The 12,279-nt window shown below is 43.1% G+C and overlaps 3 protein-coding genes across 7 annotated transcripts in view; 2 read left to right on the top strand and 1 right to left on the bottom strand.

Annotated features, from left to right (window-relative positions):
- LOC125764289 (casein kinase I-like) overlaps positions 1-12,279 on the top strand; it is a 32,154-nt gene that overhangs the window by 14,543 nt on the left and 5,332 nt on the right. Inside the window, exon 1 of one of the 3 annotated variants that reach the window (XM_049428390.1) lies at positions 10,589-11,056. The exons of 1 other annotated variant lie outside the window; for it this stretch is intronic. The gene's annotated coding sequence lies outside the window, so the exon portion shown is untranslated. Of the gene's footprint in view, positions 1-10,588; positions 11,057-11,634; positions 11,851-12,279 lie in introns of those variants that run through there. One more of the 3 variants, XM_049428409.1, reaches the window with a different exon arrangement.
- LOC125764196 (sodium channel protein Nach) lies at positions 1,532-5,291 on the top strand. Its single transcript, XM_049428161.1, has 3 exons — positions 1,532-2,931; positions 3,707-4,210; positions 4,285-5,291. The coding sequence occupies exons 1-3, from the start codon at positions 2,165-2,167 to the stop codon at positions 4,889-4,891; spliced, it is 1,878 nt and encodes a 625-aa protein (XP_049284118.1). The 5' UTR covers positions 1,532-2,164; the 3' UTR covers positions 4,892-5,291.
- Positions 5,864-9,976, bottom strand: LOC125764339 (ras-related protein Rab-40B). Of its 3 annotated transcripts, XR_007418454.1 has the most exons (4): positions 9,116-9,973; positions 8,866-9,042; positions 7,025-7,826; positions 5,864-6,917 (listed from the first exon to the last, which is right to left on the bottom strand). XR_007418454.1 is itself a non-coding variant. In XM_049428509.1 (3 exons), the coding sequence occupies exons 2-3, from the start codon at positions 8,990-8,992 to the stop codon at positions 7,165-7,167; spliced, it is 789 nt and encodes a 262-aa protein (XP_049284466.1). In that variant the 5' UTR covers positions 8,993-9,042; positions 9,166-9,976; the 3' UTR covers positions 5,864-7,164. The 3 variants fall into 3 exon arrangements, 2 of the variants coding, with proteins under 2 accessions (XP_049284466.1, XP_049284452.1); XM_049428509.1 differs by having other exon boundaries at positions 5,864-7,826; positions 9,166-9,976; XM_049428495.1 differs by having other exon boundaries at positions 5,864-7,826.

Raw genomic sequence — 12,279 nt, 5'->3', positions numbered from 1 at the left:
TTGTAAACTACGTGATTTTTTCTCGTAAATAAAACATTTATTAATGGCAGGCCATCCAATACTCTAGCGCTTAGTATCTTTAATGATTCACCTTTATTTAATGCACCATGAATCACAACGGTACGGTGTAAGGTGTTCAGTTTCTACATCTCTTGTAGACAATCCTTCCGTTTCCCAAGCAAACATTTCACGCCAAAACTTTCACTAACTTTAAAGGCGAAACAAAGTTGTACACAAAAAATAGAGATGAAAAGAGCTTTCCTGCAAAACTGGTGTAACTGTCAACATTGATGTCACTGTCACCCTACCGTAACGCGCAGCCCAACCTATTTGCTCTTCGTATCGTATGCAGAAGTACCGCTACGGTTGCAGAGATTCGCGAAGATCAGCGGATCCAGCAGAACTACTACGCCTGCGCCAATGCGCAATGACTAATCAACATGGGAAAATCCATAAAAATTACTCAACCCACCACTTAGCGCGCAACCGGTTGGGTCCGTGTTACTGTGCATCGTAGACAGAACACCACGGAAGCGTGAAATTTGTCCGGTACGATTGCACCGCGAATAGGGGACATAAAGCTTACTCGTGACGAGAACAATACGACCATTAATGTCTGTGTGTGCGCGGGGGGGAGGTCGAACAGTCATTTTCGGAAAGAAATTCGGAACCACAACAAAACACGACAATTGTGTTCGATTTTCGATTAAGATCATCTCTAACCGCTCAAGGTCTGTGTGTTCTACATTGTAGACAATATGCTTACAAAAGTTTGAGGAATTTCATGCATTCTCTTCCAAAGTGCTCAAATCTCCAATCAATTCTTAAGAATTAGCCCTAAAGCAAGGGTTTAATAGCATTAGTCGGCAATGAGTCATACATTGAAATCTCGACTGTTGGGCTTTTCGTTCTTATTCCAACAGAGAATTCAAAACCAAGGTCCACAATTGCTGACGAGTCAATATCAAAAAGAAAGTAGAATATAAATTCCTAAAGCCTTGCGTTCTAATAATTCCTATCCGCCTAAAGGTATGCAATTCGCATGACACTTGGCCTATATTCACGATAATCTGAATTATCCTTCAGCGTAGTTCCTTGTTTTTATGTAAAAGAGTTACGAAAATGTTTAATAATATTAACTCCATGAATTTTAAGGTTAGAAAAACTGGTTATTAATACCGTACATAGTAGGCAAAGGCAAAGATTGTTTGATGAGAAGGAATTGAGGAAGCTAATTCGATGTGAGGATGTGAGATACGTTTGTCTATCTCCAGCTAACGTCCTGGACAATCGGATAAGACAAGCACTCGTCACTAGCATTCTAGTCAATGATAACAATCAGACCAGATAGAATCCTTGCGACTCCATATTGGAAAAAGCATCTGTTGGTACAGGTACTGGGCGTCTCCACGGACTATGTTTGACCAATTGAAAAGAGTTTCAAGTTCTTCATATAGTCAATTTCTTTATATAGTTAAAAGAATCGCCATTCAATGATTCTCCATTTCAACTAGTAAAGTTCTAATTCCCAAGTAGCACAGAAGAACTTAGTAGAAGTGACATAATGAGGTCATATTGAGGCTAAACCCCCACAAATTTAACCCAATTACGATACCAACAATGAAACCTATTCTACACACGTCCACTGACAGATCATGGTGACCTACTGTAAGGCTACCTAGACAAGAAATCGAGCTATAAAAGTTAATTAACTATTCAAACACTGTAAAACGATGTAAACGATCTACCAAAGAGAAGATATCACTTCACTTCCCAATATGTGGAGTCATTACATTGATTGTCCTTAACTCTGTACCATTTCTCAATATATTTGTTGGAACGTTTCAATGTGCTTCGATGATACACAACCTTTGTGAAGTCTTTTTACTATATCATTAAAGCTACTTTTTCTGCTATTGTAATGGCACGAATTATTGCGGCAGGTGTAATATATCGATTATGCTAGAAGCTTCCATCACCGTTCTGCCACCTGTCGCGCAACGTTCGTGAGTAAGTTGATCCGATAAGCCGATTGATAGATACAATTAGCCATCGTCACTAATGACACACAATCACGCCAGGGCGTTTTATACGGAATCACGTCGCCGAGAGAGAGATCCTTTGTTCGACGTGCACTCCAGTATCAGTTCGTACGGCCGAAAGTATGGAGCAACCGAAGCACAGCAATCAACCGACGGTACCGGATCATGGCCGCCCGCACGGCAAACGGCTCACCAAGACGATGAAAGCGATCAAGAAAGGCAAATCGAAGATGGCGTCGAACGGCAAGTCGAAAGCAACCTTCAACACGCTGCGCCTGTTTCGGCGCAGTTTCATATTTCAAACGAAGGAGTTCTTCGACAACTCGACCCTGCACGGTGTCCGCTACATTGCCGAGGAGGGCCGCCCATTCTTCGAGCGGTTCATGTGGTTTTGCTTCGTTGCGTTCGGCTTCATCGCGGCGGTGGTGATCATCTTCAGCCTGTGGGAAAAGTTTCAAACCAATCCGACCATCACCGGGCTCGATACGGACTTTCACAATCAGCAGGTCATCTTTCCGACGGTGTTGGTGTGCCCGACCACACCGTATGATGAGGAAGCGGTACGGAAGGAGGCGTACCAGACGCTCGGTGGCTACGAGGAGGGTAGTGAAGTGTACGAACCATTTCTGAAGCAGCTAACCCAGCTGTCGTACGACAATATACGTGAGGTGGCAGCGATGTTGGCCGATATGCCCGGTACGCCGGCCCTGCGGACGTCCAACCTGCGGGAGATAGTGTTCCGGGTGGCGGTACGCTGTAACGATACGTTCGCGTCCTGCCGCTACAAGGACGAAGATATTGAATGCTGTGAAATGTTCAAACCAATGTACACGGAACATGGATTTTGTTATGCGTTCAATGCACGCTACACCAACAACAAGCAGGTGGAGTAAGTAGTCCTTCGTAGGTAGTCTTTTTCATCCTCCAAAACAGTGATGTTAACCTCAGAAAGCGTTGTGGATGTGTTTTATTAGTGTAGAAGGCTATTTAGCACACGAGATTGAGTTAATTCGCATTCTCACGAATAGTTTTTTGTAGCATGTTTTGAGATTTAACTAATTTATTGTTATTTCAATAGTTCGTCAGCGACTCCACTCAAGAGTGAGTTGGTTTTTGGGACTTTTATTTCTACGCGATGACTAACAACTCTCTTCAACAAGAAGTAGAATGTATGTCGATGCGATGTATTATATCCCCAAAAACAATTCTCTTGCGAAATTACTAGACTTAAAGAATTAATTCTCTATTCCAACTCACTCATTAAGGTTTAATTACCTCAAATGAGTTGGAATTCCTAGTGGCGATTTCCTGGGAGGAGTTCGTGGGAATCAAATCCCATTCGGACATACCTGTAGCAAGGGCTGACTATCCGGCTAGGTGGTAAAAACAAGTCTAGTAAGCCAGAAATAGCCGGCATAAGCTTTTGGAGGTCGTTAGACTAAGAAGAAGAAAGAAGTCCTTTAAGCCAGTTAAGTTCAAGAAGTCCTTTAAGCCATTAAGGAGTTCCAATAGATTCTATCGTTTTCTCTCTCATGTTGGAAAAGATTCTCCCTATTCACAAGGAGTAGTAGAAACACATCAAAAACACAATCAATTAGACAACAAATCGAGTTTCCAGTTTTAGTCTATATTTAACATTTAATATCTTCCTGCACCTGAATCAGAATACTCAACACCGAGGTGTACGTACTGTTCGAGACGGACAAGAAATGGGCACTAACGTTTGAGCCGCTCCGGGAGAGTAATATTTTTGTGCACTCGTACAATGAAATATCCGGCTGGGACTTTCAGCCTCAGGTGATGTGGGACATCGACTCGAAGGTGGAGTTCCTTATCTCGATGAAGCAAACGTACACGACCGAGGACGCGCAGCAGCTATCGATCGGCCAGCGGAAGTGTATCTTTCCGGAGGAGGAAAAGCTGCAGTACTACCAGGATGCGTACACATTTTCCGGCTGCATGAAGGAGTGTCGCATTTCGAAAAGTTTAAAGTACTGCAAGTGTGTGCCACCGTTCTATGCACCGGTACGTTCCATACAGATCTGTACGTCTGGTAGCTTCCAGTGTTTGAGCGAGTACACGGAAAACATTACCAGCATCTATAGCTGTCAGGACTGTGAGCTGGGGTGTCTTAACACCGTGTACGATATTGAGAAGTACTCGAAGATGTAAGTAGTACTTCGCGGTACCAGAAGAGACGTAGACTTACACGCTATCGCTTTGCTTCTCTCTGTTTTAATAGCATGAAAACGGAAGAGGAACAGCAGGAAGCGCAGGTAACGATCGAATACCTTACCTGGCCGATCATTCGCTACAAGCGCGAGGTACTGTTCGGCTGGGTTGATCTGCTGGTATCGTTCGGCGGCATTGCTGGGCTGTTTCTAGGCTTTAGCTTACTGTCCGGCGTTGAGTTTCTCTACTTCTTCACGATGCGCGCGTTCTGCATGCTGTACAAAAACCGCGACGAGCTGGAAGCGATCGAGAAGGAGCAGCTCATCAAATCGATGAGTCGCCACGAGTTGGGCCTTAAACCGATCGCGCCACCGTCGACACCGACCATTCCGGTATACGACACGATGGACGTACCACCGTCCGCCGACAAGCAGCAGGTATTTGTGAAGCTTATCACCAACGATTACAAAGCGGCCCAGCAGTATCTCGCCACGGACGCATCCTACCCGGGCCTAAACCGGCACAGGCTCAATCAGCTGCAGGGTCAAAGCCAACGGAAGCAAAACATGTTTCAGCTGGGCCACGCTAACTACACCAACCACACCAAGTACGCGGAGAAAAAGGCAATTCCTTACAACGACAGTAGCAACTACATTTACGATGGATATTTACCATAAACCGTTTTTTTTTGGCTGGTTCTTTCATAGAACGGAGAGAAAAAAAACGTGCAAAGCTTCTATTTTTTCTATACTGTGTTTTTTTTGCTTTGTTTTTTTTTTAATAATTCATTCACATGTTTTGTATTTCCCCGTGTCTATCGTACATTGCTACTTAAAGAAATAAAAACACCTCATAAATAAATTGAAATCATAGCGCGCGCCCCCGCCCGGGTCTCTCGTCGTGTTGCGTGTGGTTTCGTCACGAAGTTGATATACCATTCATCAGGACTTTTATTAGGACTTTTATCTACTTCGTTTCATTCCTTTTCCTTTCTCTGTTCCTTCTTTACTGAAGTTTTGTGCGTTCATTTGTTATTTTTGTTTTTTTGTTTGCACTGCTTAAAAAAATGAAAATAAACAACATCGAGCAAAACAAAAAAAACACTATTAGATTGTACTTGTTACTTATTTTATGTGAGTGCTTGTGTTTCATCTTCTTATACCATTCTCGGGTGTATATAATCAGTTGAATGTTATTATTTCATTACCGCGAAAAATTATTATTTTTCTTCAATTTTTTTTCAACTTACTTTTTTTCTTCTTTATCCTCTGTCAATATATCCCCAATATTAATACTAGCCACAAAAAAAAAAACATTTATTTGCGCGGGTTTCCGTTTTTTTTTCTTTTGTGTTTTGGATTTTGTTTTTTTGCTGCTTTGATTCTCATGCACAACATTTTCAATGTCGAAACGAGTATTTTGGAATAGTTTTCTCGTGGAATCTACCAAATACACGCACACACACACGCGCACACCTATTACGGACGAAACGCATTAAACGCGTGTATCCTTATTCTGTCGGAGTAAAAAAGTTCGTAGAAAAAGAGTTCTCGTTCCTCTGCCTTCCTTTATATACGGCAAACAACTAAATCCTTATATCTTTCTTTGAGTTTTCTCGCTTTGTGTTGCACCGCTTTTTTTTATCATCGCCCACAACACCTACTGCACTCTACCTAAGGGAGGCGTTTTGTCTGCAGCGATTTACAAAACGTTTAAGTGCAAACGCATCGTTACTTCCTTTTAGTATCGGTGATCTGTCATTGGTGCATTTTTGTGTGTGTGTTTTTTTTTTTTGTATTTCAGTTTTCTGGTTAGAGGGATTAGTTTCGTAGCTTAGCTAAAATGACTCTCTGTAGATTTACATACATAAACCTATTCGATACACAGCACGACAAAACAAAACAAAACAAAAAAACAGAACAAAGCACGATTTAAACGATATTTCGCATACCGTTTCGTTATATGCCCGAAGCCGCATTCCAGGCATGAGCAACAGCAGGTTTATGACTTCAGTCTAGTTGATCTGCCCCCCCGCGCCTACAGCGGGGTACATATGGATAATCACACACAACCGTTCTGTCGTACCGAAAACGAACGTTTTATCCACACGCGACGGTCTCCCGAAACGTCTGACGTCTTACGACCGTGCGTAGCGAACGTTTGTATGCGTTTAGGCGATACGTATTGTAAATTTTTATGATTACACATTGTAATTATATGTTAATAAAATTAGTATTTGGTTCATTTACTTGAACGTGTGCCCGTAGCTCACGCAAAAAGTTTAGGGGAAAAACGAGGGGGGAGGTTTGAAGAAAACTTGAGCATTAAGGGACCAATTCCAATGGATAGATTTAGACGTAATTCTATAATGCCTGACTTCGTTTATGCACTGCAGCTGGCAGGACAATATTCACATTGCAAAATTTTGGAAATAGATACATTTTACACATTTTACCATCAGAATCGAAATGTAAAACATTTTTATGTGATAATTATACTACCGCTACACTGCACTCTTCCGTTTGACGGTGGGTGAACCAGAGGTCTATCTGCGCAATTGATTAATTCGTTATCCTCGCTGTGCCCATTACGGGAACAGTGGAAACGCGATCGTATTGGTGGCAGGTTCACTTTTTTTGTTGAGTGTGAGGTAATAGTGTTAGTTGATAAAATACTTCTGAGGATCGAGAGGCCAGTGTTAAACTAAAATGAGCCATTAATAATGCAAAAAAAAACAAACAAACGGTTTTACAAAACAAAAAACGATAATCATCGATAATGTGTTCGGTGATGATTTGATTTCCCATTACCTTACTGTCACTATCGGACTGATTCGTTCCGTCAAAACCGATTTTGCTTGGCAAAACGTACTCCTCCTCCGTAAGCGTACCGACCGACCGGTTGATAAGCCATAACCTACCCAAACCACACGCCGGGCTAGGAATGACAATCAAGAAATCACGCACCCGTTGCGCACGTTATGCTTCAGATGGTACGAGGTGGCGGTTTTGCTTTTGAGATTCTTCGCTATCGAGGCGGAATTGTTGAGCACCGTGTTCAAGCACTGGGACGAGGTGAGCGCGTACGATCGCAGATACGATTTGACCGACGGTGGCAGCGGAAGGCTATCTATGGTATATACATTCGTCCGCCGGCAGATACTGCGGCAGCACAGCTCCTGCAGCGAAAGTACTTTGTTCGTGCGCCAGATCCGCTCCATCCCGTTCCGGTGCAGTGCCATCCGTGCGAGCTCGCAGAACGATTCGCGTATGTTGAAATCGCACAGTGGTGATATCTCGAAGCAGGCCATCTTGTTGCGTGATGCGTACAGTTCCGCCTGTTTCGCTGCGACTTGCCGCTTAAATGCGAGATGGAGCCGGTTCCCTACCAGCACCTTCGGTACACCCGGCGCATGCTCTTCGACCTCCTTCAACCATCGATTCAGTCCGTCGAAGCTCCACTTGTTCGTGATGTCGTACACTAGTATGATGCCCTGTGCACCGCGCGAATACGAGCGAATGATTGTGCAAAACCGGCCCTGTCCGGATGTGTCCCATATCTGTAGTTTCACGCGCTTACCATCTAACAGGATGGTGGTCGTTTTATGTGCCGCTGTTTCAAAAGAGCAAAACAAAGAATCAAACCATTACACGGTGAGAATTGGTACGTAACAGGGTGGTAATAAGAACTAAGACCGGGGCCTCCAAACTTTTTAGATGGCGGGAAGCTTTGAGTGGAATAGCCACAGCTGAGGACCAATCTCTGGATCTCTCTCGGGAGGGCCTCGCGAGCCGAAGTTCAGAGACAACTGTGCTCAGGATTCTTCATGAGGAGTAGTGATGGGTATATTAAAAATTTTGTCGGAGTCATCTGGAGTCGGAGTCGGAATGATTCCGAGGGAGGAGAGTAGGATCGTGTCCTGAACAATTCACAATTTAACCATGGCTAGTCCGGCTCGATCGGACTCATCCGGAATCGATCGGACCCATTTGGAATCGATCGGACCCATTCGGACTTGTCCGGACTCGGCCGGACTCGACCGGACTCGACCGGACTCGACCGGACTCGACCGGACTCTACCGGACTCGATCGGACTCGGCCGGACTCAGCCGGACTCGGCCGGACTCAGCCGGACTCGACCGGACTCGATCGGACTCGACCGGACTCGACCGGACTCGACCGGACTCGACCGGACTCGACCGGACTCGACCGGACTCGACCGGACTCTACCGGACTCTACCGGACTCGATCGGACTCGGCCGGACTCGGCCGGACTCAGCCGGACTCGACCGGACTCTACCGGACTCTACCGGACTCGATCGGACTCATTCGGGACGGACCGTTCTTGACCGGACTCGATCGAATTCGACCAGACTCGACCGGACTCTACCGGACTCGACCGGACTTGATCGAACTCCATGGGACTCGATCGGACTCGACCGGACTCGGCCGGACTCGAACGGACTCGAACGGACTCGACCAGACTCGACCGTTCTCGACCGTTCTCGAACGGACTCATCTGGAATCGATTTTGGGGTTAGTCGGAATCAATTTTTCATACGCGGAGTCGGAGTGGATCCACGATTCCACTCCGGATTACCCATCACTAACAAGGAGGTAGTAGAAAGCATGAAAAGACGCATGTACGTACTGCCACTTCCGCTGCAGAATGGGCTTTCCGTTGAACCATCGTCCAGACCGGATAGAATCTCCTGCTTGCCAACGTCACTATCGCCAACAAGGAGTACCTTTAGCAGATAATCGTATTCCTTCGCCATCGTTCACACGTCGTGTCGTGCCGTGGGGAGGTGTCTGCTGCCTCTTCGGTCTGCGTATGAAAAGAGTAGAACAATTTGAATAGAACGATGCTACTTTACGCTGTGCTGGCAGGATGCTCTTACCAAACAAACCTTTCCATTCGTAAAACCACCATCGCTCTTCGCATACCAACCTATTAAGTCATGCTGGGTTGCGTTGGGGGGTTAATAATAGTTAGCCTGTATGTTTACCTTCGGCCGGGTGTCATTGACCGATGCACTTTAACCACTGCTCTATAATCCGGTTTCCATCCACAACTCACAGATTCTGTGGTTTTCGTAATAATTTAACAATCGTTTACAATTTCCGGAAGGTCACACACTTTGCACCAACTTTATCGGCCTTGTCCGTGTGGTACGATACGATCTCTCATATCCGTAATCCCACTGCTTCCACTGTAAATCACCGTTTCCCCCCTTTTTTCTGCCAAACAAGTTCACTTATCAATGAAACAAAAAAGGGAAAGGATACTCCGTGCAGGACGCGTCACAATTGTGAATTGTTTTTTTTTTTGTTTTACTTTCTCGTTTCTAACTCCATGTTTTCACCAGTCACTGTACGCGGATAATATTGCCTTGTTTTTTTCTACCTCCCAGTGCCTTACTACCATCTGGGTTGACCAAACTCACATTTCCGACAAAAACAGTTGGTGAAAAGGGATTTTATGAAGGTTTTTTTTTCTTTCGCTAGGATTATAGGGGCTGCATTTTGTTTACTGCACTCTGTTTTTAATAGACACCACAGGGATGCGCGTAATACGGAACACAGTCAGGGACGACTCTTTTTTTTTTTTGGTGTGTGCGAAAGCGCTGAACATGAACAAAGAAAACGAAAATAACACGAACTGTCATATTCGTTTGAGTGCAAACGTCAAATTGTACGATGTTTCCGATTGCTTTGCTGCTGTTTACAGTGCCGTTGACAAGCAAAGGCAGGTCAGATTTATTTTATAACAAATTACTCCCTTCTGTTTTGCCGATTAAATTGTAAATCAATTTTTGGTTTATTTTTGAATTAATAATCTACATTAAGTACTCGTAGAATATAAAACATCAAAAAACATTTCTTTTACAAAAAAAGAGCAAGTGAAAAGCACTCACAAGATGCTTACAAGACATGTAAAAATATTTCTCTGGTTCAATTTCTAACTCAGTCCATAATTAATACGGCATACATTTATTTCTTCTCAAACTGTATAGAAAGGAAGATTTTTTAACAAAGTTTTTCCATCTACTTGTCAATATTAAACACTCGGCAAAAATAAGTGAGAGAAAAAATCGACATATTTTGTTCGCCATCTTGGCATCGCTCCTTCTCGCTCTTACGCACGTTGGACCAATTAATTTAGAGCGAGAAGAACAACTACCTCCATGTGGTTGCTGCGATTAATGTTTCGAAGAAACTTTATTAACAACAAACACCCCATATCTATACACCTTGGTAATTATTGCATTTGCCAAGAAAGTTCTTGCATGCTTTTTTTCTGGTGCTATAAAAATTATGACATTTCAATCGTACCATAAAGGTGTGCCTTTCAAAAAGGAAAAGAGAAAAAAAATAAACGAAATACCTTCGCACAACCGCATTCGAAGATTCTCAAGATAATCGAAGTTTTATAGGGTCGCCATATTGACACTTCGCCAATGTGGGTATTTGTCGTTTAATTTTTCGCTAGATGTGCAAGTCGGGTCGCAGGCTCCGTTCGTTTTATCTGTTTGGTGCCTGTTAACGATGAACCGTTGAATAATGAATAATTTCAGTGTCCGCTAACGTCCTACCAGTGTTCGTTCATTTCCTATAGCTCTAGGAAACGGACTGTGTGCGCTAAAAGAGTGGGAGCCATTGCGAGTCAAAAAAAAGATTGCTACACATTACTTCTCTATTTTATTGTTCGTTGGCGACGAGTGCTAGTGAAACACGCAATAGATCTGTGGCCAAAACGAACAAACTACACCGTCTGTACTATGAAAAGTAGCTAAAGAAGGAATACAGTGCTCCCGTCGCTTGTGTTTTGTCTGTAAAAAGTAAGTTAACCAATGTGCCTGTAAAGAAATATCCAACGATAGCCAAGTAGCAGTAGGAATCTTCAGATGGAAATCAATGAGTGATATAGAGCAGGGTTGTCAAACTCTGTTAGCATACGAAAAACATTTTTCCGCATCTAGCGAAACATAACTGTCATGACGTTTAGAGACGATTTGTTAGATTATTTCAGGGCTTATTAATATTCATTTGTTTGATTATGGATTTCAGTACGTTTAAACGTACAAGTTTGAGCTGATGTTATGACTGTTTACCATTTTAATTGACTATTCTTGAACAAGACTTTTTGGTGTGATTACAAATACTGTAGTATTGATAAATTATACACTAATATTAAAACTAATTTCCACTGCGGAAATTCTTTTGTTTCATATCACTTGTTTAGACAATAACATGCATTAGGATGAAGTTTTTTTTTACTCATTATAAATATGCAGCATATTTCCCTGAATTGAAGACATTAGTAACAACATTGAAAAACTATTCAGCCAACATGCTTGTGCTGCCCTGTTTGACAGTCCTGCTTTCGAAGAAGCACCACATTACAAAGAAAACTGCTAAAAAGGGTACGAATAGCTGTCTGCTGCTGCTTGGCAAAGGCGTAGTGACATCGCCAACCTCGCACGTCCCGCTGTGTGTGCATGTGTTAGGGTGTGTGAACACGTTTGACCCGATTGTCATGGTTAGGAGCTTGAAGTATCAGGAAGAAATGCAGCAGTAATTATAGTTGTATTCCTTCATTTAACTGCTCGTTCCCGGATTTGAATATCAACTGGTAAAAGCAAATCTCCGATGGTGAGGAAAAGGCATTTATTACGCTCTGATATTTATTTTGTGCATCAAACTCTACAGAATGGTACAATAAACGGACGTATGTGTGTGTGTGTGCGTGAGTGAAATGTATCGCTAGGTCGGTCATAGCGATGGGAAAAAAGCTCCTCTGTAGTAGTGTAGATAATGTGGTATGAGAAAATGGCAACGCTGACGGAAAACGAGTGACGATATACGGTGGAAAATATTTCTGAAAACTAGTTTTTCTTTCCCCCCAATCATCTAGCAACCACGTAAAGGCATAATATTGTCACACATGTTATAGTTTCTTTAATAGCAAATGTGTTAAAATTAAACATATTTTTCAGCAATATTTACAATTAATAACATTCGGTAGGAAGGTGATGTTGAAATAACAAAACCAAGCAAAATG

Source organism: Anopheles funestus, chromosome X (assembly GCF_943734845.2).
Source record: "Anopheles funestus chromosome X, idAnoFuneDA-416_04, whole genome shotgun sequence".
NCBI lineage: Eukaryota > Metazoa > Arthropoda > Insecta > Diptera > Culicidae > Anopheles > Anopheles funestus.
This window is presented reverse-complemented; position numbering and strand designations above follow the sequence as displayed.

Bases quoted from the DNA above. Each gene is read 5' to 3' on its own strand.
- LOC125764339 (XM_049428509.1), bottom strand. From the start codon at position 8,992: ATGGCGAAGGAATACGATTATCTGCTAAAGGTACTCCTTGTTGGCGAT. The intron at 7,827-8,865 runs GTACGTACATGC...CTTTTGAAACAG, and splicing joins ATTCTGCAGCGGAAGTGGCA to CGGCACATAAAACGACCACC.
- LOC125764196 (XM_049428161.1), top strand. From the start codon at position 2,165: ATGGAGCAACCGAAGCACAGCAATCAACCGACGGTACCGGATCATGGC. The intron at 2,932-3,706 runs GTAAGTAGTCCT...CACCTGAATCAG, and splicing joins ACCAACAACAAGCAGGTGGA to AATACTCAACACCGAGGTGT. The intron at 4,211-4,284 runs GTAAGTAGTACT...CTGTTTTAATAG, and splicing joins ATTGAGAAGTACTCGAAGAT to CATGAAAACGGAAGAGGAAC.